General features: G+C 37.9%; 1 protein-coding gene across 8 annotated transcripts in view; it reads right to left on the reverse strand.

Annotated features, from left to right (window-relative positions):
• Positions 1-364: 364 nt before the first annotated feature.
• The window catches only part of GULP1 (GULP PTB domain containing engulfment adaptor 1), a 198,181-nt gene continuing 171,319 nt past the window's right edge, over positions 365-27,226 (reverse strand). For 3 of the 8 annotated variants that reach the window (XM_089502031.1, XM_089502032.1, XM_089502033.1), the window contains 4 exons: positions 21,272-21,496; positions 13,471-13,609; positions 8,732-8,826; positions 365-3,542 (listed from right to left, as the gene is read on the reverse strand). In XM_089502031.1, the coding sequence (XP_089358157.1) occupies positions 3,471-3,542; positions 8,732-8,826; positions 13,471-13,609; positions 21,272-21,496 (531 nt within the window). In that variant the 3' untranslated portion in view covers positions 365-3,470. Of the gene's footprint in view, positions 3,543-8,150; positions 8,162-8,731; positions 8,827-13,470; positions 13,610-21,271; positions 21,497-27,226 lie in introns of all 8 variants that reach the window. The other 5 variants (XM_089502034.1, XM_089502037.1, XM_089502035.1 and 2 more) reach the window with 5 other exon arrangements.

Here is a 27,226-nt window from a genome sequence, read left to right on the forward strand (position 1 = left end):
GTGGCGTAGGATATATTTCAGAGGAATGAACTCACAAAACCACCTCTGAGTATTCCTTGCCTTATAGCCCTCTGTAATTCACAAGTTCACTATAAATTGACAAGTGGCTTAAAGACACATTGTTATTGTTGTTTTATGCACACGTGCACATGCACACGTGCGCGCACACACACACACATGTGTGTCCGTGTGTGTGTGTCCACTACTAAACTTCCCATTGACATGAATAGTGGGCATTATTGCTCTATAAATTCATGTAAGTACACACACGGATCTGAACTGGGACAACTGAGTTCAACATCAGAGCTTCTTGTCTTCCCACAGAGTATTTGTAGTAAATAAACATTTCACTTGACCACACAAAATTATTTAAAACATTTATTAGAAGCAAAATAAAACAGACAACTTGAGATTACATAGAAATACAAATTTCAACCAGAGCACTAAACCATTTCATTAAAAATGTAATTTCTTACTGAATTAATTTAGGTGTCCTTGTACTGACCTGATCAGTTAGATCACATTTAGCAATTTGCAGAATCAATCTCCATAAAAATCAGTAAAACAAAGAGTTCTTAAAATGTGCAAATAGTTTCTGAGTGTTTTTTTCACCATTCATAGTAAATGGCCCCTAGATATATGCTTATTACGTAAAGCTTTCTTTAAAGTACGATAAAAATACAAATTCTATTTGTTTAAAAAAGCCATTAATATGGCTACTAAACATCCTTGTTGTACAAATTGCAAAATACTATATGACAAACAAAATTATAGAATTCTTTCTACGAAATGCAGCCTACTATACTCCTTCGTAATTTCATATATATCTATATGGACAGGCACAGAGACCAGGATCGAAAGGGTCACTTGTGGTGGTTTGCATACTCAGCCACTTGTCCCCCTTCCCCCAGGCTACAGTCAGGGGTCCCACTGGAATGGCATTTGCCACCAAAAAGTGGCAAATGCCATCTCCTCCAGACTTGTGCAGAAGCACCTTACACACATATTCCGTTCTCTTTGGATTTTGCCCATAGATATAGATATACATGCACACTGACCAAAAAATAAAGAAGGAAGACTTAACACAATGCAAAATAGTTAAGACTCAGTGGAGCCACATACCTAAGCAGTTGCCTAATATAAAACATGAGGAGAGTCCCAGGCTTTCTAGGCATCTGCTTAAGCATCTTCCAAGGCCAGAACTAAGCTTTAAAAGGTAATAATATTGCATAAATGCATTCTATTGTCTCTGTAAACCTTGCAGTATAAGGTCCAAAACTATATTTTGCAAACCAAGTACCAAAAAACTAGTTATTTTTCCTTCCTCCAAAAGATAAAGCCAACAAAATAATCTCTCACATTTTTTCATCTTATTTTTCCCATGCATCCCATCCCACCCCACCCCAAAATCTTAAGTCTCTCTTTCAATGAAAAGATCTTTACAGGAGAGAAAACTTTCTCAGAAAGGTATATGTTGTAATGTTTTAGACAAAGATTGAGCAAAATGGCAAGAGAAATGGAAACATGAAGGAGGAAGTGAAATGATGAAGGAATGGAATGCACAACCAAACAATTCATTTATTGCTTGTTTGAAGGCTAGCGAAAAGATTATGCAGAGACATGGCAGCAGTATACAGATGTCCAGCAACTGGTGGCTGTGCACAATTCTAAACAGAAGAATCTTTCCCCACCATTAATAAGGTATTAATTCTTCTTTTAGTATATGTTGTCTACTCACCTGTAAATTTTGCATTAGGATATAGGATGAGATTCATCATACTTTTTTCTCCAATTAATTTGTATATAGTTTCTCCGTGACTTCCTATTTCAGTACGTTACAGGCCTTACTGCTAAATTCCAGGAGTAGTACTGTATTATGTCCCTTCAGACTATTCTCCGGGCCATTAACACACTGGAAAATAGACTTCTGAAATCCTTTAAAAGACCTGACTTTCAAACACCAAGCCTTATTTTTTAGGAAAGGCATGTATACAGTGAATAATTCCTAGCAATCTATTTGAATAATTTCTGTTAGACACAGCAACTGAACAACCACCAGCACACTAAGCATGTCCAGTTTAAGTGAATCTTTACTGAAGTCAAGAGAATGTCCAAGCAACTGTATTCAGAAGTGGAGTAATGTGCCCCAGTACTAAACATGCTTGTAAGTGAATATACAATTTTGAAGAGGCAAGTGTGGTGTGATTACCAATAATATTTTTATAGTGATTGTGTAGGAAACTCTGAATCACAAAGCATTGTGAAGTCGAAGGCTTTCATGGCCGGCATCCATGGTTTTTTGTGGGTTTTTCGGGCTATGTGGCTATTTTCTAGAAAATTTTCTAGAACATGGTCACATAGCCCGAAAAACCCACCAAAAAATCACAAAGCACTGTTCAGAATGCAATGAACAAGCTCGCTTGTAGCACATCTGATGAGAAATCTTGAACATGTTTAGCAAAATAATATAATACTGGTACACTGATATTTGAGTACAATTACAGCTTTAATATTTTAAAGACTGGGCCTCTGTTCAGCTAGGATCCCATTTGTTAGTGTCTACGGTCTCTTCCTTTTTGCATGGTTGATCATCCAGAGTCCATACAGCTGTCTGTGAATTAGGATTGTACCCTAGCATCAATTAGTATCATTGGTTGGTCCCAGTAGGGCAGAACCTATAGGGTGGACCTAGGAGAGAGCACTTCCTTTTAGTCGGCATTTAAAGAAGACTCACATGTGATGCCAAGCACTCCTATCACAGGTTTCCATTCAGTGCAAGAAGAGCACACAACAATCATAATGAACTGGAAATATATAAAACCAGCCCCAATTATCAGTTATCTTAAATCAAGGAAAACTGTTCATGCAGAAAAGCCAGCCCTGGGAGACACACGGGCATTGCTAATAAGAAGAGCCACACAAGTGCTTTGGAGGCTCCACTTGAATCATGTTGAGTAACAAGGCTTTATTGTGAAGCATTAGCAGTCCATGTATACTGTTATTTTCAGAATCACCATGATTTTTGACCATATTGTATGACTATTCACTTGCAGTTTTGGAACTAAACCCACTGAGGGGTTTTAACTTTTAAAAAGTGTTGCTGTTGCCAATCACAGTCACAAAGGATGTTACCTGCCTATGCAAACGTAGTATGCATGAATGGTCGAAATGACTTCCACAAACACATGGTGATTTGCCACAAAGTACAGGTGACAACTTTCAAAACGGGTAAGTGAAAGAAAAGCAATGTGACTTCATTTCGGTTTCATATACACATGAGACTTTTTTTTCTCTTTTTTTACATTTGTACAGAGATAATACTGGAATCCATTTGGAGTTTTACAGAAGCAAGCCTCACAAAAGTTAACATATTGAAAAACATTTTTGGCACATTTATAGTATTTGTAATACATTTTTAAAACATTTTTTTAAAAAAATGATAGTGTATTTCCAAATTTCTATTCTTGACATCAGCACCTGCTGTCTAGAGGATCGAGACAAAATACTGTGCCTTCCAGAGTCAGTCCCATTTTGAACCCCTCCTGGAACAGAGAAGGAAAAACAAAGAAAGAATAACTTAAGATACTTTGTAAAGATGACCTTACGGTAGTTTTACAAACATGTGTGCCCTGGTTAGTTGCATCCTCACTCCCCTCCCCCCCCCCAGTTGAACATGGACAAAAATTACCTTTGGGCAACTTTGTGTATGGAGGTACTGCATTAAAACTTCTGAAAAGTTTTATTTATAACTCAGTTTTAATAACAGTAGTGGTTTTTTTATGCTGTGTGTGTGCAGTGGTTGGAGAATTGGCTATAACTGTGGAAGTTAGGGTTTGATTCCCTGCTTGAGTATAAAAAAAACAGGGGAGCCTTGGGCAAATTACACTCTCTCAGCCTCAGGGGATGGCAATAGCAAACCAGCCTAAAGAAACTTTCCAAGAAAGGGGATGCTTTGATTTGGATTTCTTGCATGGCAGGGGATTGGACTGGATGGCCCCTGTGGTCTCTTCCAACTCTACGATTCTATGATTCTATGAGGTATAAGTAAAAAAATGATTTGGAGACACACAACAACAACATGTGTGTGTAGTGTCAGTCATATATGCCCAGATAAGATCTTGCTTAACATTAAGATTAGTTAGTCATTTAGCACTGTGTTTTTGGAGCTGCATATTTACAATAATGACAGAATAGCCCTCAACTATTTTTAGTGTAACAAATTAACCCAGGTGGAAGCTGAGAACAAATGAAAGCAGCCATCAAAACAGAAAGCGCTATGCTTAATCTTTGTGTATTCTTTCTTAACTGATGCAGGAAATGCTCAAAGGACCTCTCTTTTGCAATAGAAAATGAACATGCCACATAAGATGAGACAATAAGGAGATGATCAATGTTGGTATTGCTCAAGAACCCTGTGATTCTTAGTATTGCCTTGGCAATGTTCCTTTCTAACATCTGCTACTGTTTCATGAAATCATCATCATCATCATCATCATCATCATCATCTTCTTCTTCTTCTTCTTCTTCTTCTTCTTCTTCTTCTTCTTCTTCTTCTTCTTCTTCATATTACTGATCCTATGGCAGACCCTATAATAGGTAAATGCTGTTCCAAAATATTTAAGACACTTGCTAGAATGGTGAGTGCCAGAACCTTTAATAATTCCCAGCTGAAATTACAAATGGATGGAAAAAAGACTATTAAGTAATATAATAATAGTCTTCATGGGAATAATAAAGGTAAAGTATGGAACGTTTTCCTAACAAAATTAGTTTCAACAGCAGTTAAAGAAAAAGGCATTCACTAGGCTCCCCACTTCAAAGGTGCTTTTCCAACTGCCACGGAAGTGATAATAGCCATGTGCTTGCTTATGAACCATGTGTATAAATTAATGCCTCAACCTATTTTCCTTTTGTGCTAGTCTTATCGGTGTGGTATTAGAACAGTATCAGGCTTCTAGTGGGTGAACACTAAGGTGGCCCTTTGCAAACAAACAAACAAACAAATTAGACAAGTGGAAATGCATCTTTCTAAACAGGAGCATAATTTGCAATTTTTTTGCTAATTTATAAATAATTGCTATAATTTAAAGATAAATACTTTACCATGGTGGACTTTGACCACATGAGCTCTGAATTTGTTCACCAATCTCAAAGCCCCCACGGCTGTCTCTTTTCATAGTTCTTCATCAATAAATTGGACTTGGACTAGACAGCCATTTAAAGCTAAATGCTCAGTAAAGCAAGGTGCAAGGCCACCCTAACGAATGCTGCTTGTAATTCAAGTATTGAAGAGAAGTGTCCAAATGTTACTCCCCACTCTGAGATGGCCAGTCAACATTTAAGTAGCAAGCTGAGAATATGTGTGAAGTAGGTCTATGAGTCAATTTGAATAAAATGGTCCATGGAGCCACAAGCTTTACTTCCAAACATTCTGGACTGTTTAGCTAAGTTGCTATACTGTATGCAAACCACCATTGTTAAGCCCTTGTTACAGAATATAAATCAGATGCATTTAGTTACACATACCACACTTCCAGATAATGCCCTTACATGGTGTTTTGTATTAAAATGTGTTATCTAATACAGAAAGTCATGATGCCTTTTCATTCATAATGAAACAGTAATGAGGTGTAATTTATGTTGGTAAAGACACTAATAATTGCTCTTGGGAAATGGAGCCCTGGTTTTTATCCTCAAATCTGTTGCTGATGGAATTTCTGAAGATGTATTCAGTCAATGCTACAAGATAAACACTTGTCTTTTGGGACTTAAAAATATTCAATTTCATTGGTACCTCAACTGGGACAGCAGTCCTCATGCCAATGGTCTTTATTACAAACATATTATTATTCATACTCTACGCAGTCTTTCCAGTTTTTGTTACTTGATTCTTTCCCCCCTTTTTTGCATCCAATGCAATTTTTAATCTTTTAGATGCTAATTTAAAAATCAATCGCAAACAACCATGCTTTCTGGGGTTATAATCTGAATGCATAAATCATTACATTTTTTCAAAAGTAATACCACAATCAATTTGTTTCCAGTTTGTCCCAACAGATTAACCATCACCTTGTCCATTGCCGTTACAATATCTAACCTAATAAACATAGAGGAGTCAACTTTCTTTCCAAACACAATCTCTTTAAAATTATGGAGATACAATATGTGATATATCCCTTAATTTTTTTATATGAATAGTTATCTTTAACAATAACATATCATATGAATTACATATTTTTATATCTTGTCCTCTAACTACAGAGTGAATCTTACAAATCCTATGAAGTCTAACCTTCTAATGAGGCTATCTGGAAAACCTGAAAAGATTAGACCCCAAAACGTGGCACCTAAACAAGAGTACAGAGAAAAACACTGTAATTGAATAAGTTGCAGTTTCTTTAAAATACAGTTTGACCTAATTTATACTTCACCTTAACTTTATAAAACTGTAAGTGGTGGAAAGTCTGTCCCCCATGTCCTATAACTTACTCAAATTCATTTCATATCTACTTATTAATTAGGGAAACAGTAACTCTTGCTAAAGCCTTGGGTTTTTGGGTGCCTTCCATCATATCTCATGGAAGTATGATTGAAAAATTAAAAATGTTGAATTCATCACTGACTTTCCAACTGAGATTCAGTTGTTTACTTCAGGTAGTCCAAACGTTTACAGACTAGTGTTCCATCTATGGATAATTCAAAAACCTCCTCTCAGCCTATAAGGCTACAGTCCTGTACATACATATTCAGTAATCCATTTCCATTGGACTTACTCTCAGAGAAGGGCATGTAGCGTTACAGCCTTAAAGGGATATTTGTCTGGGAACTTGGATGTATAAAAAATCTACTTCCTCACAAAGCCATCTCCTTAATAAAATCTTCTTTTCTGAATGTTTCCCTTGTTCTTACGTTAGGCAGGAGCCAAACAGCAAAATGTCCCAGCAGGAAGCTTATCTGCTGCCAAATCTCATATTTTCTAGTATTACATTGCAACTTTCTTTCAGCTCTATGTGTTTACTCATGCTGTTTTATGTTGTCTTTATATGTTCATATGTTGATTGTTTGTAATCTGTTCTGTTAACTGCCCTAAAAGTTTCAGAACTGTGGGATGGGCTGTCTCTGTTTTAACTTTATAAATAATGTCCCAGTAGAGGGCCTGTTCCATATTATCTATTGATATATTTGGATGATAGGAAGAAATCCCTACTGGAATATGACATAGAGATTTGTAAAACAATCACTTATGGCTTAGGCATATTTCAGAGACAGAACATATGTGACCTTTTACGGGACTACAAGATATTTAATGTTTCTGCCCTATACATTTACTCTTGTACTCTTCCTCTGACTCACAGGTAATCCATTTTATGAATAACGTAGATCCCTACCAATGATCCCGAAGTTTCCCTTTTGAATATTCTCCTCATGACTTCCTCATCTCTCCTTGGCTGCATTTATACTGCAGAAATAATCCAGGTGTACCAGGTTTTAGAGAACTCAACTAGGATATATATAGAATTTAAGGAATTGCTATAAGGACAGGCTGTGATGTTGGACCAGTTTAAAAATTCTTTTCAATGTAAGTTTTTAAAAATGTTTTTAATAGTATTGTTTTTTTAATGCTGTGAAGCCACTCTGAGTCCCAGTCCTGGGAAAAGAGCGGGAAATAAATAAATAAAAAATAAATAAATATACATACAGTGGTTTGTATGATATTCCTTTGTTGCTGAGCTGCAAAGAGGGAGTTACTGAGCAAGTATGTCTGTTTAAGTGTATTGTCATATTCTCATTTTGAGTTACCTCATGGACCTGAGGCTGAGATGCTGCATTTTAGAGTATAAAAACACATCCTAAATAAATATAATTGAACCAAATGTTTCTGGCATGGTAACTTTCAAAATAAGTATTTCTTGGTTAGTGAGGACTGCTTCAGAAACAGTTTGTGCAGTCAATATGACACAGAAATAAATTATCCAAGTGTAATGTCATAAAAAAGAAAAGGAAAAAGAAAAGGCCAATGGTTATGAATGGCTATTGTTGGGACTCAAGCTTAGATCTTGGACAACAGCTCAAACATTAGCAACATCAACAACATATCACACAAACTTCATAAGAGACAGGCTGAAGCTAGTAAAAAATTATATACCAACCATCGTTGACGCTGCACGTCCATGAATGCACAAGGAGACAGAAGAAATATAAAACCTTTCAGTAGACTGGTTAGCATCAGTAATATTTCTACAAATTTAGTTATACATTTAATAAATAATTAAATTGCATATTAAAGTCAGAAGATATAAAGATAACACTCAATATTCTTTTTATGATATCCTTTGTATTATTGGTCTGAAAGGGGTGGGTGAGGAATGTCCAAAGCTCCAAGGAGACAATAAAATGACAATAGACAGGCTATGTTTCGCAGCGGCAATTAAAAATATGGGCAAAAGGTCTTGTAGGGCTCAAAATGTATTATTGATAAGTAGTTGAACAGCAGTAGTGTTTTAGGACCAGAACAAGTGAAGAAGGTCCATGGAGATAACTTATTCTACAGATGAAGATAAACTCTCTGTTAATAATTGAGCTAACCATTCTCCTTGTTGTTGTTGTCACACTGAACATCTAATAGGCTATGAACACACTGCCCGCCACATGATCTATTTTCCCTCTTAAGAGCCCATTGTTTACATGGCACTGAAAACATTTTTGTGTGGAATAGTAAATATTTGATCACCTGCATCTCATCTAGTTTGGACTGAATGTCTGGAGGGAAATCTCCTGCTCCGCAGCTAAAAGGGTCAAAAGGTTCTGCTCCAAAAAGGTCTCTCTCTAGAAAGAATTAAAAACAAAAAACAAGGAGTCAGCAACACATGGGAGACAGAACATAATATAGAAACTCAGATTTAAAGACAGCTGGTAAAATGTCAACCCTGAAGCCCCAAATAACATTTGTAGCCATAGTTATGCTGCCTTCTAGAAGGTCAAATTGGTATATTTCGGTTCAGCAAGCTACTCTAGACCACTGCCTATTAACTCCTCTGAAGAACTCATGAAATGATACTGATTTTGTCTTCTTTCACCTAAAATAATGCTTCTTGGGTTGATCACAGGGCATCTCTAGAAATTCTAGACCATGTCTTCATGGAGTATAATTGTAAATGGCTGTAAGCCACCTCAAATCCCATGCTGGGAGGAAGGCAGGGTATAAATAAAATAAATAAATAAAATAAAAAATATGTTATGCCATTGAAGGCCAGTCAGAGACTCAAGTATGAATGAGTAGCCAATAAGTATAGACAGGCAGAATTAGTAAATTATTCTAGAAAGTGATCCTTAACTTACCAGGTTAGTGGTTTTGGTAATGGTTTTGCAACATTTTTTGGCAATGTTTCTTTTTTAAAAAGACTTTGCCTTTCATTTTTATTTATGACACAGCACCTGTAATCCCAGCTGTCAGAGATGATCAACAAGTGCAGAAAAAAGGAGGTGGGATGACACTTCATCAGAATAGATTCACATAGAATCAATCACATGATTTTTGTATTTATGTAGGGCAAGTTAAAAATGTCTTCAGACAGAAAGTGGAAAGCTTGGAACCACCTCTTTCCTTCTCCCCCTTCCCACTATAACTTGTCAATGTAAGTGTTTTATGTCCTGGATGTTTTGGTTTAAATTATATTGTCTTACAAACTAGTTTTACAATGGTACAATACCATAATATCGCAGTAACAAATTCAATTATATATCCCCCCCTTTATTTCAGACTTTCTATCAACTTTGTGTATTCATTTGTACCTGTTGTTTATCCTTGAAATGAATTTCATGAAGAAATCATTTCTATTTTCTGATAGGAGAGAGTGACTAGATATTCCTTCAAACACTTCCGTAATATATGATACTTAGGGGTATGTTTTCAGTTTCAAGGGTTTATGACTTAAATTTCAGATTTTTCCCCCAGAAATTTAACGAAGTTTTCAATATCAAGGAAACACACATCTGCTTTTTAAATGGTTATAATTCTGGAACCTATTCTGGGCTTCGGACAGGCTATTTTTCAGCTCGAAGGCAAACTAGCAATCATCTTCAGGTTTATTTCCTAGTTGAAAAAAGGTTTTATTTCCCCCTTTAGGATTCAAACAGCCTTAGGGAGAGAATATAGTCCCTACTGATCCCAGGGGGTAATGTGACCACCCAAAATTGCTTCTTCTACTGCCCTTAAGGTCATGTGAAACCATTTTTAGCAAAACAAACAAACCATATATTTATTTTGCCATTTTAGCATAGATACTAGGGGTCCCCTGGAGACGTTATAAACAGTCTGGTCAGCTCCACATTGGCTGTATACTACACATTCGCCACATCTTTCTTAGTCCTTTGGTTTTATTTAATCATCCATTTCATTTCTGGTTTTACAACTTCATGAAGGAATTCTGCATCATTACTGCTCTTAGCTTGAAACGTTCAGTTACAGTGGGACCTTGGTATCCATGGGGGATCCATTCTGGAACCCCTCATGGATACCAAAAACAGCAGGACCTAAAGTCCCCAATGGCGGTACATGCATGCAGCAGTGCCACCATTAGGGGTAGCCCACGTTGGCCCCAATGGAGGTGCATGTATGCAGCCGCACCACCTTTAGGGACAGTGGGACTTCAGGTAAGCTTCTGTTGTCTCCAAACAATGACGTTCTATAGTCCCTAATGGCGGCACAGCTGCATGCACACACCACCATTGGAGACAATGGTGCAGCTGTGCACGAGCTGCCATTGGGGGCAATGGGGGCTTGCCATCTGCAGATGCTTCAATCTGTGGGTAGAAAGCCCTCAGATAATGAGGGCACACTGTACTTTTAATGTTTTCAATTTATTTTTGAAATATAGTTAGTAGCTTTAAAATGTAAGTTGCTAAACAGTTTTTTTTCTTCCTCCCACATTTCCTCCCAGTACTTAGTTCAAAGCCTAGATCTGAAGATTGATTGTATGGAGCAAGTCGGACTTGTATATTACCAAGCTTTCCTTAAAGAAAGGAGCAACTTCTTATGTAGACAAGTGTATCTCCTTGAAGAAGACCTGAGTTATAGAACTCAATATGTCCTATTGGGAGGCCTAAAAGTAAGCTATTGTCATAAGAACCTGAGAGCATAATGTTAAGGAAATAAGACTTCCAGAGAAGAGGGGATCAGCCAATTTGTAATGGAAGAAGCATGAGATTTTATTCATGGCTGGACTTGTTCTTTCTTCTGAAACACTTTGATCTTTGAAAATGTCCAGTCTTAAAGCATTTGGCCTAAGTACATATCAAAAATTACATCTGAACATCAAGGTTGTGAATTCCTGAAATAACTGTGTGTCTATTTCCTTGCCATGAGTCACTGGAACTCTCCTGCTTTTCTTCAGAGTTTTCAAAAGTGCTGGAGATTTCCATGATTTCTTCAGAACAGGAACTGACTGTCCCTCTCAATTTTGACACTTCCCTCACAAAGGTTGAAGGTCACCTGCTTAAGGCAAGAAATGATCTTTGGCTTTTAAGCAAGGCATCAATGTTCCATACCTTATGAAGTAGAAGCAGACTTGTGTTAAGCACTTCATATTCCGCTCAGGAAAATACATCTCTCTGGCTATCGTCTGGGGAGGTGACCAGATGCTTAAAGATTTTCCTCATGAAATTTGTTTCCACACAAATTGGAATGACATCAGATAATCTAGTCTAGTGATTCCCAAACTTTGTTCCTCCATGTGTTTTGGTCTTCAACTTCCAGAAACCCCAGCCATCTTGGCCAACAATTACGAATTCTGGAAATTGCAAGGCCACCAATCAGGAAGTCTGGGTTCTGGAGGCACAAAATTTGGGAATCACTGATCTAGTCCAACTTCTACATAAACACTATCTATTTTGACTGGAGGGGAGCAACAGAAAAAGATCTACTTAGTATTTATGGCATGCTTCTGGTGGCAGTGCTACCACATTTGGAAGCCTGTATCTGCTACCTTGGTGGTGGGAATGACACCAATTTAGGCAGTAGTGTGGCTACACTGTGGATGCTGCAAGAGCAGTCTTGAAAAGTACATGCAGCACATGGGCCTCAGGCTGCTGAACTCTGACTTACATGAACTTCACTTGAAATTCCACTCAGCACTATTGTGATGTAGCTAAACTGACTGACTTATTTACTGATATATGCTGATGACAACATATCAAGCAAAGTTTTTTTTTATGCCTTCCTTTTGTGATACTCCATCAAGAGGGATAACTCATGTGAGTTGTCTGTCAAGAAAAAGGTAGCTACCACCAGTGAAATTATGTCATAAAACAAGGAGCAGGAAACAAGCCAAGCAAACATTGTAGGGTAAATGTGTCCCTTGCCAAAACAATTAATTTCAAACTGGTAAATATTTGGTAACGTCTTATAAGATTTAAGATTAATTATGGATAACACAAGAAGTGCACAAATTATTTGGTAGCTTTTGTGTGTGAAGTAGTAATCACAGCCATTTCACTTTAGCACACAGCTCAAAGTACAGTCCTCCCTCCGTTCTCGCGGTTTTGGAAACTGTCCCTTGCTTACGTGCAAGGATGAACGGAGGGGAAAATAATGGGGTGTGTGCCTGAGGTGCGCTCCCATGTGCTCCCACACGAGGCTTGAATATATGTGAAACTCCATTTTCGTGGGGTGTGTGTGTGTGCGTGGTACAGAACAGATCCCCTCTGAAAACAGAGGGTCGACTTTATATTGGAAAAAAACAACATTTTACTGATGTTTCCTCTCAGGTTCTTCAGAATGTACAATTTGAGTAGTTCTGCATAGCTGTGTAGAATGTTCTTGAACAGTTCTGTAACACTGTGCTTCTTCCAATACTAGAATATTGGACAGCTGCACCCTCCGTTGCAAGCACTGGAGCAAATAAGAGACCAGTAGCAGATGATTCACAGCTGAGATGGCATGATATTTAAAGAAGCTCGAAGTTTTCTGCTGAACTTAAGAAGGGACCAGACTGTTGTTGTTTGACAAGGTGTGCATTAAGACATCCTAATATTACCATTGTAGCAAGTGAAACTATAAAACTGAAATTCCAAACTTTTAGTGTCACATCCTGTGGTACATATTTAGCTGATCAACAAGTGAAAAGCAAAGGTAAACATACAATAAATAAGCAATGGTTTTTGGTTTGTTTTGGAAATATAGGTGGTAGTTAGTAGGGTCAGATTACAATTCCAATCAAAATTGGATCAGATTGTGACCAGTACGTTAATTTCTTTATTGAATGATAATTCTATTACTTCAACTGTACATACATTGAAGAATCAGATGGTGCAACCACCCACTAAACAAAAGCAACCTGCACCCCACACAATTAGTACATGAGTGAGTTTTCTTTAGACTATATTTTGCTTTGATGCAAATAAACCCTTCTTGTCGCATGAAGAAACACACCAATATAAGCAAATTGTTAGGTCACTCATTACAAAACTTACTGATCTCTGCAGATCTACTCGGCACTGGTGGAGGCTGTGTGCCATTGCGAGTAGGTGTTGATGACTGAGGGGATATGGGAGAAAAGGGAACCATATCAAAGATGTCAGTGGAAGGTGATTTAGGTGTCACACTGCCTGCCTACAATAAGGACAATAAACATTAGGGTAGTATGTCACATGAGGGGGAAATCACAATATTGAACTTTTTTTGCATGCAGAAGATAAAAGGCTACATTATCAAACAGAATGACATGCGAAAACAAATTGCCGATACCGAGGAAATAGCATTTGCAGCCCAAGATTTATGAGACATGCTAAAGCTTTTGCACATCCAACCAATATTTTAATCATTTCACATTTACAGCATTTCTGTCGTATCTAAAATTAAATAACTTTTAGAGATACAAAAATTGGGAAAAATATGAGCAACTTTTGAATGGAGAAAATAATGCCCATTTACCAGGGCAGTAAGTGAGACTGTACAGAACTACTGCTTGAAATTAAAAAAAAAATCGACCAGTTTCACTTCAGCAACTCAATTTTATAAAACAATGGGATCAGAATTATGACAGAACAGTTGTTCAACATGATTAGAACACATTTTGTGTGAATATGAACTGATTATTGTTGTTGTTATGCAAAAATGTCATAATTAAGTAGAAGTCTGTTTCACTTCAGCATGATTTTATTTGCTGTAACACTACTCTCTCTGGTTAAAATCACATTTAATTGTCATTTCCTCATTCCCTTTACTATCAAAATAAGAACACTGACCTAAAGCCAAATATTCAGTTAAATTATACAAATAAGGACAGTAATATGAAGAACAGAATTTCAGTAAGAAAACATACACCTCACAGGCAGCTACAAAATAACTTTATTTACTTTATTTGATTTGCAAGGAAAAATGCTCCCAAATCTGAACTGTTTTCATAACTATCTTCAAGTCAATCATACCAGTGTTAAAATGGGACAGGACTCACTGGGCCTATGCTTATTGACACAGAATAATGGATGAAACAGATACATTGTGCTATATCTGCACATGAGAAGTTTTAGTCTTTAGGGATGGTTATTGCCTTGTTTTGTTGACTGAGTGTTTGATAAACCCAGTATTTCTCTTTTCGTCTCTCATGTATTAATCACATTTATACATTACAAAAATCTGGGCTGTTTCCAGTGGGACTTTTCTGTACACTGCCAGGGCTCTTCCATTTACAGATCATTGATCTAGGCAAAGGCTCTGCTAGTGGAAGAAGGTGAAAGTGATTTTCATCACCCATCCAAACTCAAAGTCACACAACCATGTCACTTCCCAGTGCAGCAGGTCCTCTACAGCATATGGAGGCAGGGTGGGATGAGGCTGAAAAACACTTTCTCCCTTCTGCTAGATTGGAGATCTTCACAAACAGCGCTCCTTTGAATTCACTTTTTTATACTTTGCCACCTAACAATTGCAACTCAATTTAACTTAATCTACCACACTGACAATACTTTGCAGAACAGTTCTTAACACAAGGGTTTTTTTTTTATAAATATAAGATATGCCATAAATTTTTTGTTACAGTATACAACACACACACTTCCTCCAAGGGAAAAAAAAAGGATTTCCATATACTGTGTCTTTGTAAGAATTACAGACTCTTTTCTTACTGTGTCACAAGTAAGCAGCCATATTTTCTGGAAGAAGCAGAATGCCAGCACATTGAAAAAGGCATGAGGAAGCAGGAGTTAGCATTGTAGATATCATTAGGGAGAAAGCATCCACATTCTTCCAGGTCAACTTTGTGCCATAAATAATAATAGTTGGTTACTGCTAGTTACAAGATCTGTTGCTTACAAGATCTTCAGAAATATCTATTAGCTGTATCTCTCAGACAACACCTCACCGGTAGGGTAATCTGCTGTGAAATCTACAATGTAGGTGCTACAGTCTACCAGAAAGTACTTGTGTTAGCACTGATGCGACAGCTTATATAGCTCATATGTGACCAGTGACAGCTCATATACCTACAATACCTCTTACTCCTGAAGCTGTTCAGTGACCTTAAGACCAGCAGAGCAATGAGTTTGGGAGCCCTTGTGCTTCAATCTTTGCTTGGAGACTTTAGACGGATTAGCTACTGCTGGCAACCCAACAAGGGGCTCCTTCAGACTTTTTAGGTTAGTTTTAATTGTCCTATGAAAAGTCTTTCTGTGGAAGAACCATTATCTGATCTGATTGCAAGGTACATTTTTCAGTGTCTTATAAGGAAGGAGGATATGAGCCTGGCTATCCTCTCCTGCATCAGAGCTAGTCCTCCTTATATTACATAGAATCATAGAATCATAGAATCATAGAATCGTAGAGTTGGAAGAGACCACTAGGGCCATCCAGTCCAACCCCCTGCCATGCGCTTATTAACTTCATGTCTTTGAATGGGAACTCTCCAAAGGTTAAATTGCAATAGGGATCCTAGTTAGAACTGTCCACATAAACCCTAGCAAACCTGACAATTTTTTTTTTTCTAAATGGCTTCGGAGATAGGAACATAGCTGGCATTTAAACACCATTCAGTCCTATCCTGCCTTGTACAGAATGGACTACAAGTATTATTTTCAAGCACCACATGTAAAGCATTATACAGTACAGGTTAAGCCTCCCTTATCTGAAATCTAACCAAAAGTGTTTTGGATTTCAGATTTTTTGAGGGGGGATTTTGGAATACCTGTATTTGCATATACGTATATAATGAGATATCTTGGAAATATAACCCAGTTCTCAACAAAATATTTATGTTTCATATACACCTTATACACATATTCTGAAGGTAATTTTATGCAACCATTTTATTAATTCTGTACATGAAACTAGGTTTGTATACATTTTACCATCGGAAACCCAATCACTATCTGAGCCACCCATGAAAAAAAGTTGCGGGTTTTCAAGTATTTTCACAGAATCCTAGAGCTGGAGGAGACCACAAGAGTCATCTAGTCCAGCCACTTTCTGCCATGCAGGAACACACAATCAAAGCCCTCCCTCCATGATAACTGTCATCCTTCAGCCTGTGAGGGAGTGAACAGGCAGGCCCAGCTCCACCAGGGCTAGCCTGAAGAAGAAGAGCCCTCCCTCCAGTCCATCTGCCTTGGTCCAGGCCTCCGAGGGAGAGAAGAACCACTGGACCTCATCCCCTTTCCTGGCACCATTCCTTTCTCCTTTTGTGTCATGTCTTTTAGATTGTAAGCCTGAGGGCAGGGAACCGTCTAATTAAAAATAATAATTGTAAGCCGCTCTGATAGCCTTTAAGGGCTGAAGGGCAGGGTATAAACACCATAATTAAATAAAGCACCCCCGACAGAAGGCCATCAGCCTCTGTTTACAAACCTCCAAAGGAGACTTCTCCACTCTCTGAGGGAGTGTGTTCCACTATTGAACACCTCTTACTATCAGGACGTTTCTCCTAATGTTTAGGTGGAATCTCTTTTCCTGCAGTTTGAATCCACTGTTCTGGGTCCTATTATCTGAAGCAGCAGAAAACAAGCTTGTTCCAGCTTCAATATGAGACCCCTTCAAATATTTAAGCAGGGCTATCTTATCACCCCTTAACCTTCTCTTTCCCAGGCTAAACATCCCCAGCTTCCTAAGTCTCTCTTCATAGGGCATGGTTTCCAAACCTATAACCATTTTGGTTCCCCTCCTTTGGACATACTCTAATTTCTCAGTAAATCTTTGAATTGTGGTACCCAGAAATGAACACAGCATTCCAGGTTAGGCCTGATAATTCCAGATAAGGAAGACTCGACCTGTAGGGTGAAGGTTTGTGCAAGCTAGCAATACAGTCTACATTTGTAGGATGTTTTCCATGTATGATATGTCTGCATTCTCACCTATATGAATGGTATGGTAATGTAAAATGGCCAACCTGGATATAGATAACTACTAATAGATTAATTTTTCTGTGCATTTCACACCTCTCAGAAGAACTGCTCTCTGAAAGCTGACCAGCTCCTTTTAAATTTTTGGTCTCTGGGATTCACTGGTAATTCATTAACGACAGTTCTGGTAGATACATGCAGCTTTTCCTGGACTGTGAATCATAGAGTTGGAAGAGACCACAAGGGCCATCCAGTCCAACCCCCTGCCATGCAGGAAATCTCAATCAAAGCATCCCCAACAGATGGCCATCCAGCCTCTGCTTAAAGACCTCTAAGGAAGGAGACTCCACTACACACAGAGGGAGTTTGTTCCACTGTCAAACAGCCCTTACTGTCAGGAGGTTCCTCCTAATGTTGAGGTGGAATTTCTTTTCCTGGAGCTTGCATCCATTGTTCCGGGTCCTAGTCTCTGGAGCAGCAGAAAACAAATCAGCTCCCTCCTCAGTATGACATCCTTTCAAGTATTTAAACAGGGCTATCATATCACCTCTTAACCTTCTCTTCTCCAGGCTAAACATCCCCAGCTCCCTAAGTCATTCCTCATAGGGCATGGTTTCCAGACCCTTCACCATTTTAGTCACCCTCCTTTGGACACGCTCCAGTTTCTCAACATCCTTTTTGAATTGTGGTGCCCACAACTGGACACAATATTCCAGGTGGGGCCTGACCAAAGCAGAATAGAGTGGCACTATTACTTCCCTTGATCTAGACACTATACTTCTATTGATGCAGCCTAAAATTGCATTGGCCTCTTTAGATACTGCATTGCACTGTTGACTCATGTTCAATTTGTGGTCTACTTGGACTCCCAGATCCCTTTCATATGTAGTCTCGTTCAGCCAGGTGTCCCCCATCCTATATCTGTGCATTTCATTTTTCCACCCTAAGTGCAGTACCTTACATTTCTCTGTGTTGAAATTCATTTTGTAAGCTTTGGCCAAGCTTTCTAATTTCTTAAGGTCATTTTGAATTTTGATCCTGTCCTCTGGGGTATTAGCTACTCCTTCTAGTTTGGTGTCATCTGTAAATCTGATAAGTGAAAATGCTTGTGTACCGTATTTTCCGGCTTATAAGACGACTTTTTGACCCTCTAAAATTGGGTCAAAAGTTGGGGTCATCTTATACACCAGGTTGAGCCCAGCAACAAGAGGTCCCCGTGGCCCGGCACACTCACCTGGCCTGTTCCGTGCTGCTGCCGGCCTCCTACCACCTTCCAGGCCTCCAATGGCCTTGGTGCAAGCATGCACGACTGGCTGCCAGCTTCACAGGCCTCTGGAGGGCCCTTGAAGCCTGTGTGCGTACGCATGGCTGGCTGCTGGCTTCACAGGCCTCTGGAGGCTCTTTGAAGCCTGCGCACAAGTGCACGGCCAGCCCCCAGCTTCACAGGAAGAGGGGTAGTCTTATATGGCAAGTATATCCCAAACTCTATATTTTTACTGAAAAAGTTGGGGGTCATCTTATACGCCCAGTCGTGTTATACGCCAGAAAATACGGTATATATAATTTGGATTGTGCATAAGGCCTATGTTTCTACCACACCTACTCTTTATTTGTAATAATCTTCAACTAATCCACACACCACAACTATGTAATAAGTATGTTTCCAAGATGTATAATTCTAAGTAAATGCAATTTGGGTCTGATCTTTTAAACTACAGTGGAGCCTTGTTATACGCTGGGGTTTGGTTCCAAGATCCCCCGTGTATAACAAAATCCGTGTATGCTCAAGTCCCATTGAATATAATGACATAGCAAAATGGTGTCCCTTATAAAAAAATGGAAAATCAAGGTTTGATAATTGAAATTTATACTTTTTTTGAACATTTTCAAACCGTGTATGCTTGAATCCGTGTATAAAAAATCCGTGTATAAGAAGGGCCGACAGTATATTTATCTACAAGCATATATGTCAGGGCGATGATATCACATGCCTTCTGTGGCAAAAGTAAAAAATAAGGTTGTGGGGTTAATTCATCATCTTATAAAAGAAAATTAAAAGAATACATAAAAAGATGAAGCCCATTGCAACACATAAATGTCTTTACTTCTCCCTTAAAGGCAAAGGTAGTCCCTTGACATGAATTTCTAGTCATAGCCAACTGTAGGGGGCAGTGCTCATCTCCCTTACTAAGCTGAAGAGCCAGCGTTGTTTGAAGACTGCTCAGGTGGTCATGTGGCCAGCATGACTGCACTGAATGCTGTTACCTTCCTACTGAGAATTGATACCTATCTATCTACTTGCATTCGTACGCTTTCGAACTGCTAGGTTGGTAGAAGCTGGGACTACTGACAAGAGCTCACCCCATCATGAAAAACTTGGGCCTCAAACTGCCAACCTTCTAATCATCAGAATTAGTGTCTTAACCACTAAGATACTGCATCCCTGTTACCTTTAGCTGAACTCACTTCAAGCTGAAATCAGTGGGACAGGTAAATGGCTACACCTGTAACCTTAATACATCTATTTACATTTCTAGAGGAGTTAGGATCTAGCCATGCTCTCAGGAAGCAAATATCGCATACATCTGTGAACCTTCCAGCATCAGCTTACAGCCTGCTTTTGATCTGGTGCATCCAAAAACATTCTAGTCTTCCAGTTTGGATCAACAATACCACCCAGGAAGCAGTACAGAATAATTTCCTCCCCCAGGAAAATGTTCTGATGAGAGAAAAGGGAGAAAATATCATCCACTTGGGATGAGACAGTGTATCTATCTTGTCAGTCTCCAGCCCAGTTAGGATTGTTCTGTAATTTCCCCCCACTAATCTGAATGGAATCTAAATCTAAACAAGTGAGGTAGTTTGGTGACTGAGAAAACATTTAATAACAGTTTATGTTAGAGGTTTCACTGAACACACATAGTTCCTTAAGCAAAAGGAGTTCTCAGTAGCTCCTTGGACTCTTAGCCATTATAAGGCATTTCATCGGTAAACAAATAACCCATGGATTTGTAAACATAGCTCTCACATATAGCCAAAACAAACATCAATATATGTTACAAGGAATAAATATTTACTGTGAAAACCTTCTAGAGACAATAAAGTCACAAAGCTTTTGAAAATTAAGACAAATTAATAACAACCATATATTTTAAACCATGTCTTCTTCCATTCATACACTGCAAATACATACTCATTTATTTCTGTTTCTGTTAGATAATGATTTTTATTTTCAGAGAAATGTGCACTAGCAGTGACTGAATGACCATGAGAAGCATTTTAATTGAGTAAAATCATGCAGAAAGCCTAAATGTTTCCTAAGGCAGCCAACTGTTGATTGCAAATGGAAACTGAATGTTGTATCAGCCCATTTTTAAAATCAATAAGCATGAAATAACTCCTCTTTGGAATAAACAATGGGCATTCTTCATTTTGCACAGAGTTAAAATGAACTTTGAAAAAATAAATAATAGCCTCCTTGCCTCTTTTTATTTTCCACTGTCTCCTGAAATTTTATACTTCCCAATCACAGATCTTGAAAGATAGGACCTGCTCTTATTTTTCATTTTACCTTATATAAAGTGCTTCTTTTCTTGAAACATGGTATGACCAATTTTGTCATAATTATCCACTAACTTCTGAGATTGTTTAGGCTGAGAGTCTAAACAAACCAATTTAGAATTAAGTAACTTTCACCTCTATGGACCTTAACTTCCATTTTTAAAGGAGAGAAATCTCTGATAAGTGTTGGGGACATACAGTGTTATTTTAGAGTTAAGATGTAAGAAAGAATGTTTAATGGTTTTGTATTACTCATAAGAATATGAAACACATCTGGTCTGTCCTTTAACCACTGTACAAAATGTAGCACTTTGATACAATCCATATACAACAAAGATAGAAAAGTTGGGGGAAAAGGACTGTTTGTGCTCAGCCGGATTACACGAGGTCTCGGGATGATGTGTTCATGGACTGGCTTTGGAAGACCACTTTTGGAAGGTGGTGGTGTTAATAGTCCAGATGACTGTCTGGAGTCAGGAGAGCTCATAGGGGTGAGTGTAATGGAAGAGATATCTAAACAAGGAGTAGAATCCTCATTGCTACACCAGAAAAAGGTGGAGGGTCTTTGAAACATGTGGCATTCATAATCAGACTGTATGTGCAGCAGCTGTAAAGGAATCACAGAAAGAGAAAAATATTCTAAGGAAGAAAAGTGGTAAGAGAAGGGCAAGAAAAGAAAAAAAGTGCATTTTAAAAAATATCGCTTGCAAACTGATATTCAACTTTTGTTTTGTTTTGTATTTTTAGTTTTGTTTTGTGGCTTTTGCTTTCTTTTGTTTTTTGTTTTGGTCATAAAGATGAATTTTCTTATCCCACAACAACAATCAGTAATCAATTTCTGGCAGAAGCAAGTTGAATATGTTCATTTTTTAAAAAAGTACTTAAATTAAAAATTAATCCCCCTTTTTTTTTTGCATCCACAAAAATAACCACACGTACCAAATATATTTGCACATTCTCGTGTCTGCAACTGTTTTGAATATAATAGGCAAACATGGTTGGGTGGTTAAAGCACAGTCCAGCATTCTGTGTAGTTACTATAACTTCACAAACCATTTTTCTCACCACAGATACAAAAGAAAACTATTACAGCATACAAGTTGACTAAGGCCCGAAACAGATGGCAGATGGGGGTGGCTTCTGGTCACTCTGGGGTTGTGGTGTTTACATGATGCATGCCCCCTGGAGCTCCCAGAAGCCTCCCTAGGGTTGAGCCAGGGACACCTAAGGCAGCCCAAAACCAGGGCCAGAAGGAGCAAATCTTTCCAACTCCTCTTGGGGCCACAGCAGGAGGCGCCTTTGGAGTCACAGCATGTGTTCACTGCAGCCCTAGGACCAGCTTCTGGCTTCTTCTTCCTGCCAGTCTGCTTTGCCCCTATGGTTTCTTCCCTCAGTATGTGGGACTTATAAATACAGTACATACTATTGGAAAATCTAGTCAATAAATAGAAATAAAATCCTAGTCCACTATTTATAGAACTGTATACCTAAAGGTAAAAGGTAACACTTATGTAATTAACTGTCTTTCTTCCTCTGATCACAAGATTACAGTAGAAAGCATTGGAAAGAGTAATTACTCCAATTACATTGCATATACCTTAATATCTACTTTCTACAAAGGAAACCATAAAGAGCACATTCACAGGAGAGGGCTCATTCAATGTTATATCCTGTCGAATTAAAATGTTGAAAGAGCTAGGGTGAACTATTCAGGGTGAGCTATTCAGAAAAACTGGTACTCATGATAAAATCTTCGGACAGGTGATTAAAATGTATCTAATTAATTTACCTGGGCTGTGATTAATACATGGAACTGACTCCTCCCTTCCCTATATCATTGTATTATCAAAATGTCACTGGATAAGAATGTAAGAAGATTCATATTTGCTCTGATCATAGATTTATCTGGTCAAGCATTCTATTTGCACAGTGGCTAAGCAATTTCCTATGGGACCTGCATGCAATTGTACCTCTTTGTCTTGCATTCCCCAGCAACTAATATAGAGAGGCATGCTGTCTCTCATCCTGATTAATAGCCACTTAGGGCACAACATTTTCTTTTTGTAATTATGCCTTATACAGAATCTGCCTTTTAAAAAACAGCTATACCCTGAGTCAACAATTTCATTTGAGCAATCTACTAGTGTAACATCAAGATCCTATTCTTGGTCAGTCTCTCCCAGCTCAGATCCCATCATCATATACATGAACTGGCTTCCTCCCTCCTCCAATACATATTTGCTTTATTTTGCTTACACTGAACTTATTTACCATTTGGATATATGATTTTAGAGAAATTTATACAATTTGTTGTTTTTAATCACTGTAAATAATATGATGCCATCTGAAGACATGACCTCCTCACTCTTACTCCTGTGTATACTAATAGAACGAAGGAAAGAGCATGGGAAATGAAGGGTAGAACACAGTAATCAGGTAAAGTATATGAAAAAGGTGCATGTATTTACATGTCAAGAAAGTAATAAAATGTTATCATGCATTTTTTTAACTTATCTTATTATATCACACCTAGTGCAATGTAAACTATAACACCATGAAACACAGGGGCACACAAATGGGGAAATAATGCTGACATTTGAAAAGAGCAACCTTAAAATCAAACTTTTTAATGCAATGAGTGAAAACTGCAGGCCAATAGCAGCTGTGGGTTGTAACACTCCCAGAAGATCACTTAATGGTACAAGGAGTGGCACTTATGTTAACTCTTGTTAATAATGGAAAGAAGGAGGCACTTTGGACAATCCAAAATGAAGCAAAAGATAGTGCTAGAAGATGAGAACTACAGGTCAGAAGGCCCATAACCAGCTATTTGGGAAGAGCAAAGGATAAGTACGAACAACTTGACTGAAGGTGCAGCTGTTGGCATGCTCAGACGTCAAAGGAAGATTCCACAGGGCTCTTGTTAAAAACACCCACTAGCAATTCTTCTTTTCTACAGTTCAAGGCTGGCTCAAATACATATTATTCAGTTCCTTAACTGCCAAAATCATAACTGCAAATGAACTGGCAGCAGTGATTCTGTATACACAGATCCCCAAAAATACTGGCTGGAAAATATGTTATCAGTTTAGGACACATGGAAAAATGCTGCTTAAAGTATGTCAACTACCATCTAGATACTGATTTGGTATGAATGCAACAATCCTCTTAAGAACCTAAACCCATACTGAGGTATGAAGGATAGAGCACCACCATATGGGGGCAATAACATAGAAAACTGTACTGGCCTAAGACAAACAAATGATTAGGATCAAACACTGGGAGGCTCTCTGATTTAATGCCAAAGCAAATTTAAGGGGGGGAAATCAACAATGAAAGAAGAGTAACAGAAAACCGATGTATGAATCCAAGAAGCTGATAACAAGAAACACCCCTGCTAAAACATGTTGGACAGTCATGGTTGTACTTTCAGCAGTTCTTGAACTCTTTGCTCATGTGCAGCCCTGCTTAAATCAAATAAAAATCTTCCCTTGTTGGGGGACTGAAAAATACAGCTCTGTTCTGTAGCCACTGATGGAAACCACATTATAACAACCACAGTACAATTTTAGCTGCCTACATAATTATTCAGGAAATGGTAGAAACAGCATCAATCTGTGTTACACACAAACCTGCCATTAATGTACATATGGTACAATAACAAATAACACTTCAGATTCTACATATAAATTAGCTCAGAAAAAAAATGTTGGACTTAGTAGACCTGAAAGGATGTGTGTGGGTGTGTGGGTGTTTTATCCATTTGCCTGAATAAAAACCTTACCTACGGACATAGCTGAGAAAATAAGCATTGTTTTAAAACCTAAAGACAGGAAAAGCAACACACAAAATTAGGACTACTAACCAAAAGCATCCTTTTAAAAGTGAGAATTTTTATTTTAAATGTTGGCTAAAATGGAGGAACTAAGTGAACTTGGGTGACATCAATGCAACCACATTTTTTTGTGGGGGGGAGGTGTACAGCCACAAACAACTTTGCTTGAGTAAAAGTAAGAGAAACTACAACATCATGAAAATCTTCTGTGATAGCCCATTATTATTACACAGTTTGCTTGGAGAAGTATTTATGGACTGTAGGTGGATGTGATGGAGTTTTGAGGTTGTGGTGAATACAGAAATTATGTTTATTGCACTGCAAGGTCAGTGCATGAGAGAAGCATTGGATTTTTATTTTATTTTATATTATTACTGTTCCACCTTTCTACCCACTATGAACCCAAAGTGGCTTATATATATGTATTTAGGAATGAATATATTTATGGGGGAGGTATAGAGTAAGGGTAAGTGAGAGTTTATACCATATCCACTGCACCGTGAATCCTATGGGGCCTTTGTATTTCATAACAATTTTCACTTGTGTTTTATTTTGCAAATGCAGCAGCCAGTTTAACAATATATACTTGATTAAGCCATTTAAAAAATAATTGAAAATATCTTCACTAAAAAGAATGCCAAAGCTCTAATAACATAATATTAATATTAATTCTAAAAAAATTATTTTAAAAATTCACTGAACAGAAAGTAGCTGTTTCATTTTTAATGTAAAATTTGAACCACACAGAGCTTTCTCACATTACATTTTGATGAGTAATGTGTTTTTGAACTTGCTGAAGCTTACAGCCAAATATTTTCCTAGAGTTTGAAGTATAATACAAATATCACAGCCAGTGTTATTAATGAGAAATGAGAAATGGAATACCTTGTGGAAAACGCTAGCAATTAATATTTAACATTTGTGCAGAGGAGACCATTTCTATAATGTCTCCATGAAGAATTACATGAGGGATTGGGGGTTGTTTGCTTCTCCCATCCATTTAGCTATAGTGGTTCTAAACAAGCAGAGGGAGTGGGGGCTGGTTTTCTATATGTAAAAACATGATTACGTATAGTTTATTATATTCTTAAAATGTCTATAGAGAGCTTTTTTCCCTCATCCTTAGGTTGGAATGACAGCAACAACAAAAGTGATGTCTGTGCTGAATATATAGGAAGCAGTCAGGGAGGTCAGAAAAGCGGGAGTGACAATCACCATTTTCAAAGAGGTGAGGGAATTATGGAATCTTCTCTCTAAGTAGCTTTCTTAACATTTACTGGAAGTCATTGATATCTGCTGTAGAACAGATGGGTTCCATTACTAGACTAGAATTAAAATGACCAAGGTTTGAACATTTTCATATCCCAGGTTTTAAATCCTTTATTCTTATGTCTCCAACTTTTCTAAATTAGTCACTTTAGCAGAGACCAATACACATCACAGTTTATGATACACCCACCACAAATTTTAATACCTATAATGTGCAATTCCTTTGTTACCTTAAAAACTATACTTCTAAGATGAAACCTACGTTTTCTCTGTGTTACTGGCTATCTTAAATATTATTGAAATGCAAGAATTAATATGGAGCCTACACTTTAGAACTTCCAGCTTCCAAGGCTCAGATATTTGGAAAACAGAAAATTTACAGTAGGAAGGTGCCTCAAATGCCCCACCCCCCAGAAAAAAAGGATCAAACTCAGCTCAGCCAGTCAGTGTGGGTATGCATGGATGCATGTAGAAAGCCCCAAAGAAAAAAAGAAAGGAAGGAAAGAAGGAAAGAAGCAGAGTGCAGGAATAGATGCATGAGGAAAGCCTACAAACAGGAAATCAAGATGGTTACTAGAAAGAATGATGTGAAAGTTGTAATATAGTAGGGAGAAGGAATGGAAATGAAAAAGATTAACCAGATGGAGAAAATGAAGAACTAAGAGGTAGGCAGGAAAATCAAGAAAAATCTATCTAATGTGATAGAGTAAAATGCAGTAAACAGTTGTGAAGCAGAACTTCAGTTCTGATATTTACTTTTTACTTAACATTTCTTCTTCATTTCTCATAACTTGTTTCAGACTTACTGCTCTCTGAATCCTTCTTCATACTTAACATATTTTATGAGTGACCCTTTTATTGACAAAAAAATTCTGTTACAACCAAAGGATATAGATTTGGCTAAGACTGAATGGATTATAAGATATGATTTGGCCATTACTAACAAGGTCACACATTTATGAATGGAAGACCATTCATGTTTCTGGAATGTAGAACCTGTGGTCCATGCTCCTGGTGTACCTCTGTCCCCAACTAATACCTCCACTGCTTAGCTGATAAACTGCATGGCAGGGAGAAAATGCTGTTCCACAGGACATCAGTCTCAGTCTGGATCACTGGAGAGGAGGGAGGTGGAAGGAGAGCTGAACAACATCTTTTTAGCTGCCAGTAATCTTGTTGTCTCATGGGTGCTGGTAGGTGAGATCACCAGACAAAGCATACAGCCAGAATGAG

This window comes from Sceloporus occidentalis, unplaced genomic scaffold (assembly GCF_023333645.1).
Source record: "Sceloporus occidentalis isolate IW3139 unplaced genomic scaffold, rSceOcc1.0.p SCAF_191, whole genome shotgun sequence".
NCBI lineage: Eukaryota > Metazoa > Chordata > Lepidosauria > Squamata > Phrynosomatidae > Sceloporus > Sceloporus occidentalis.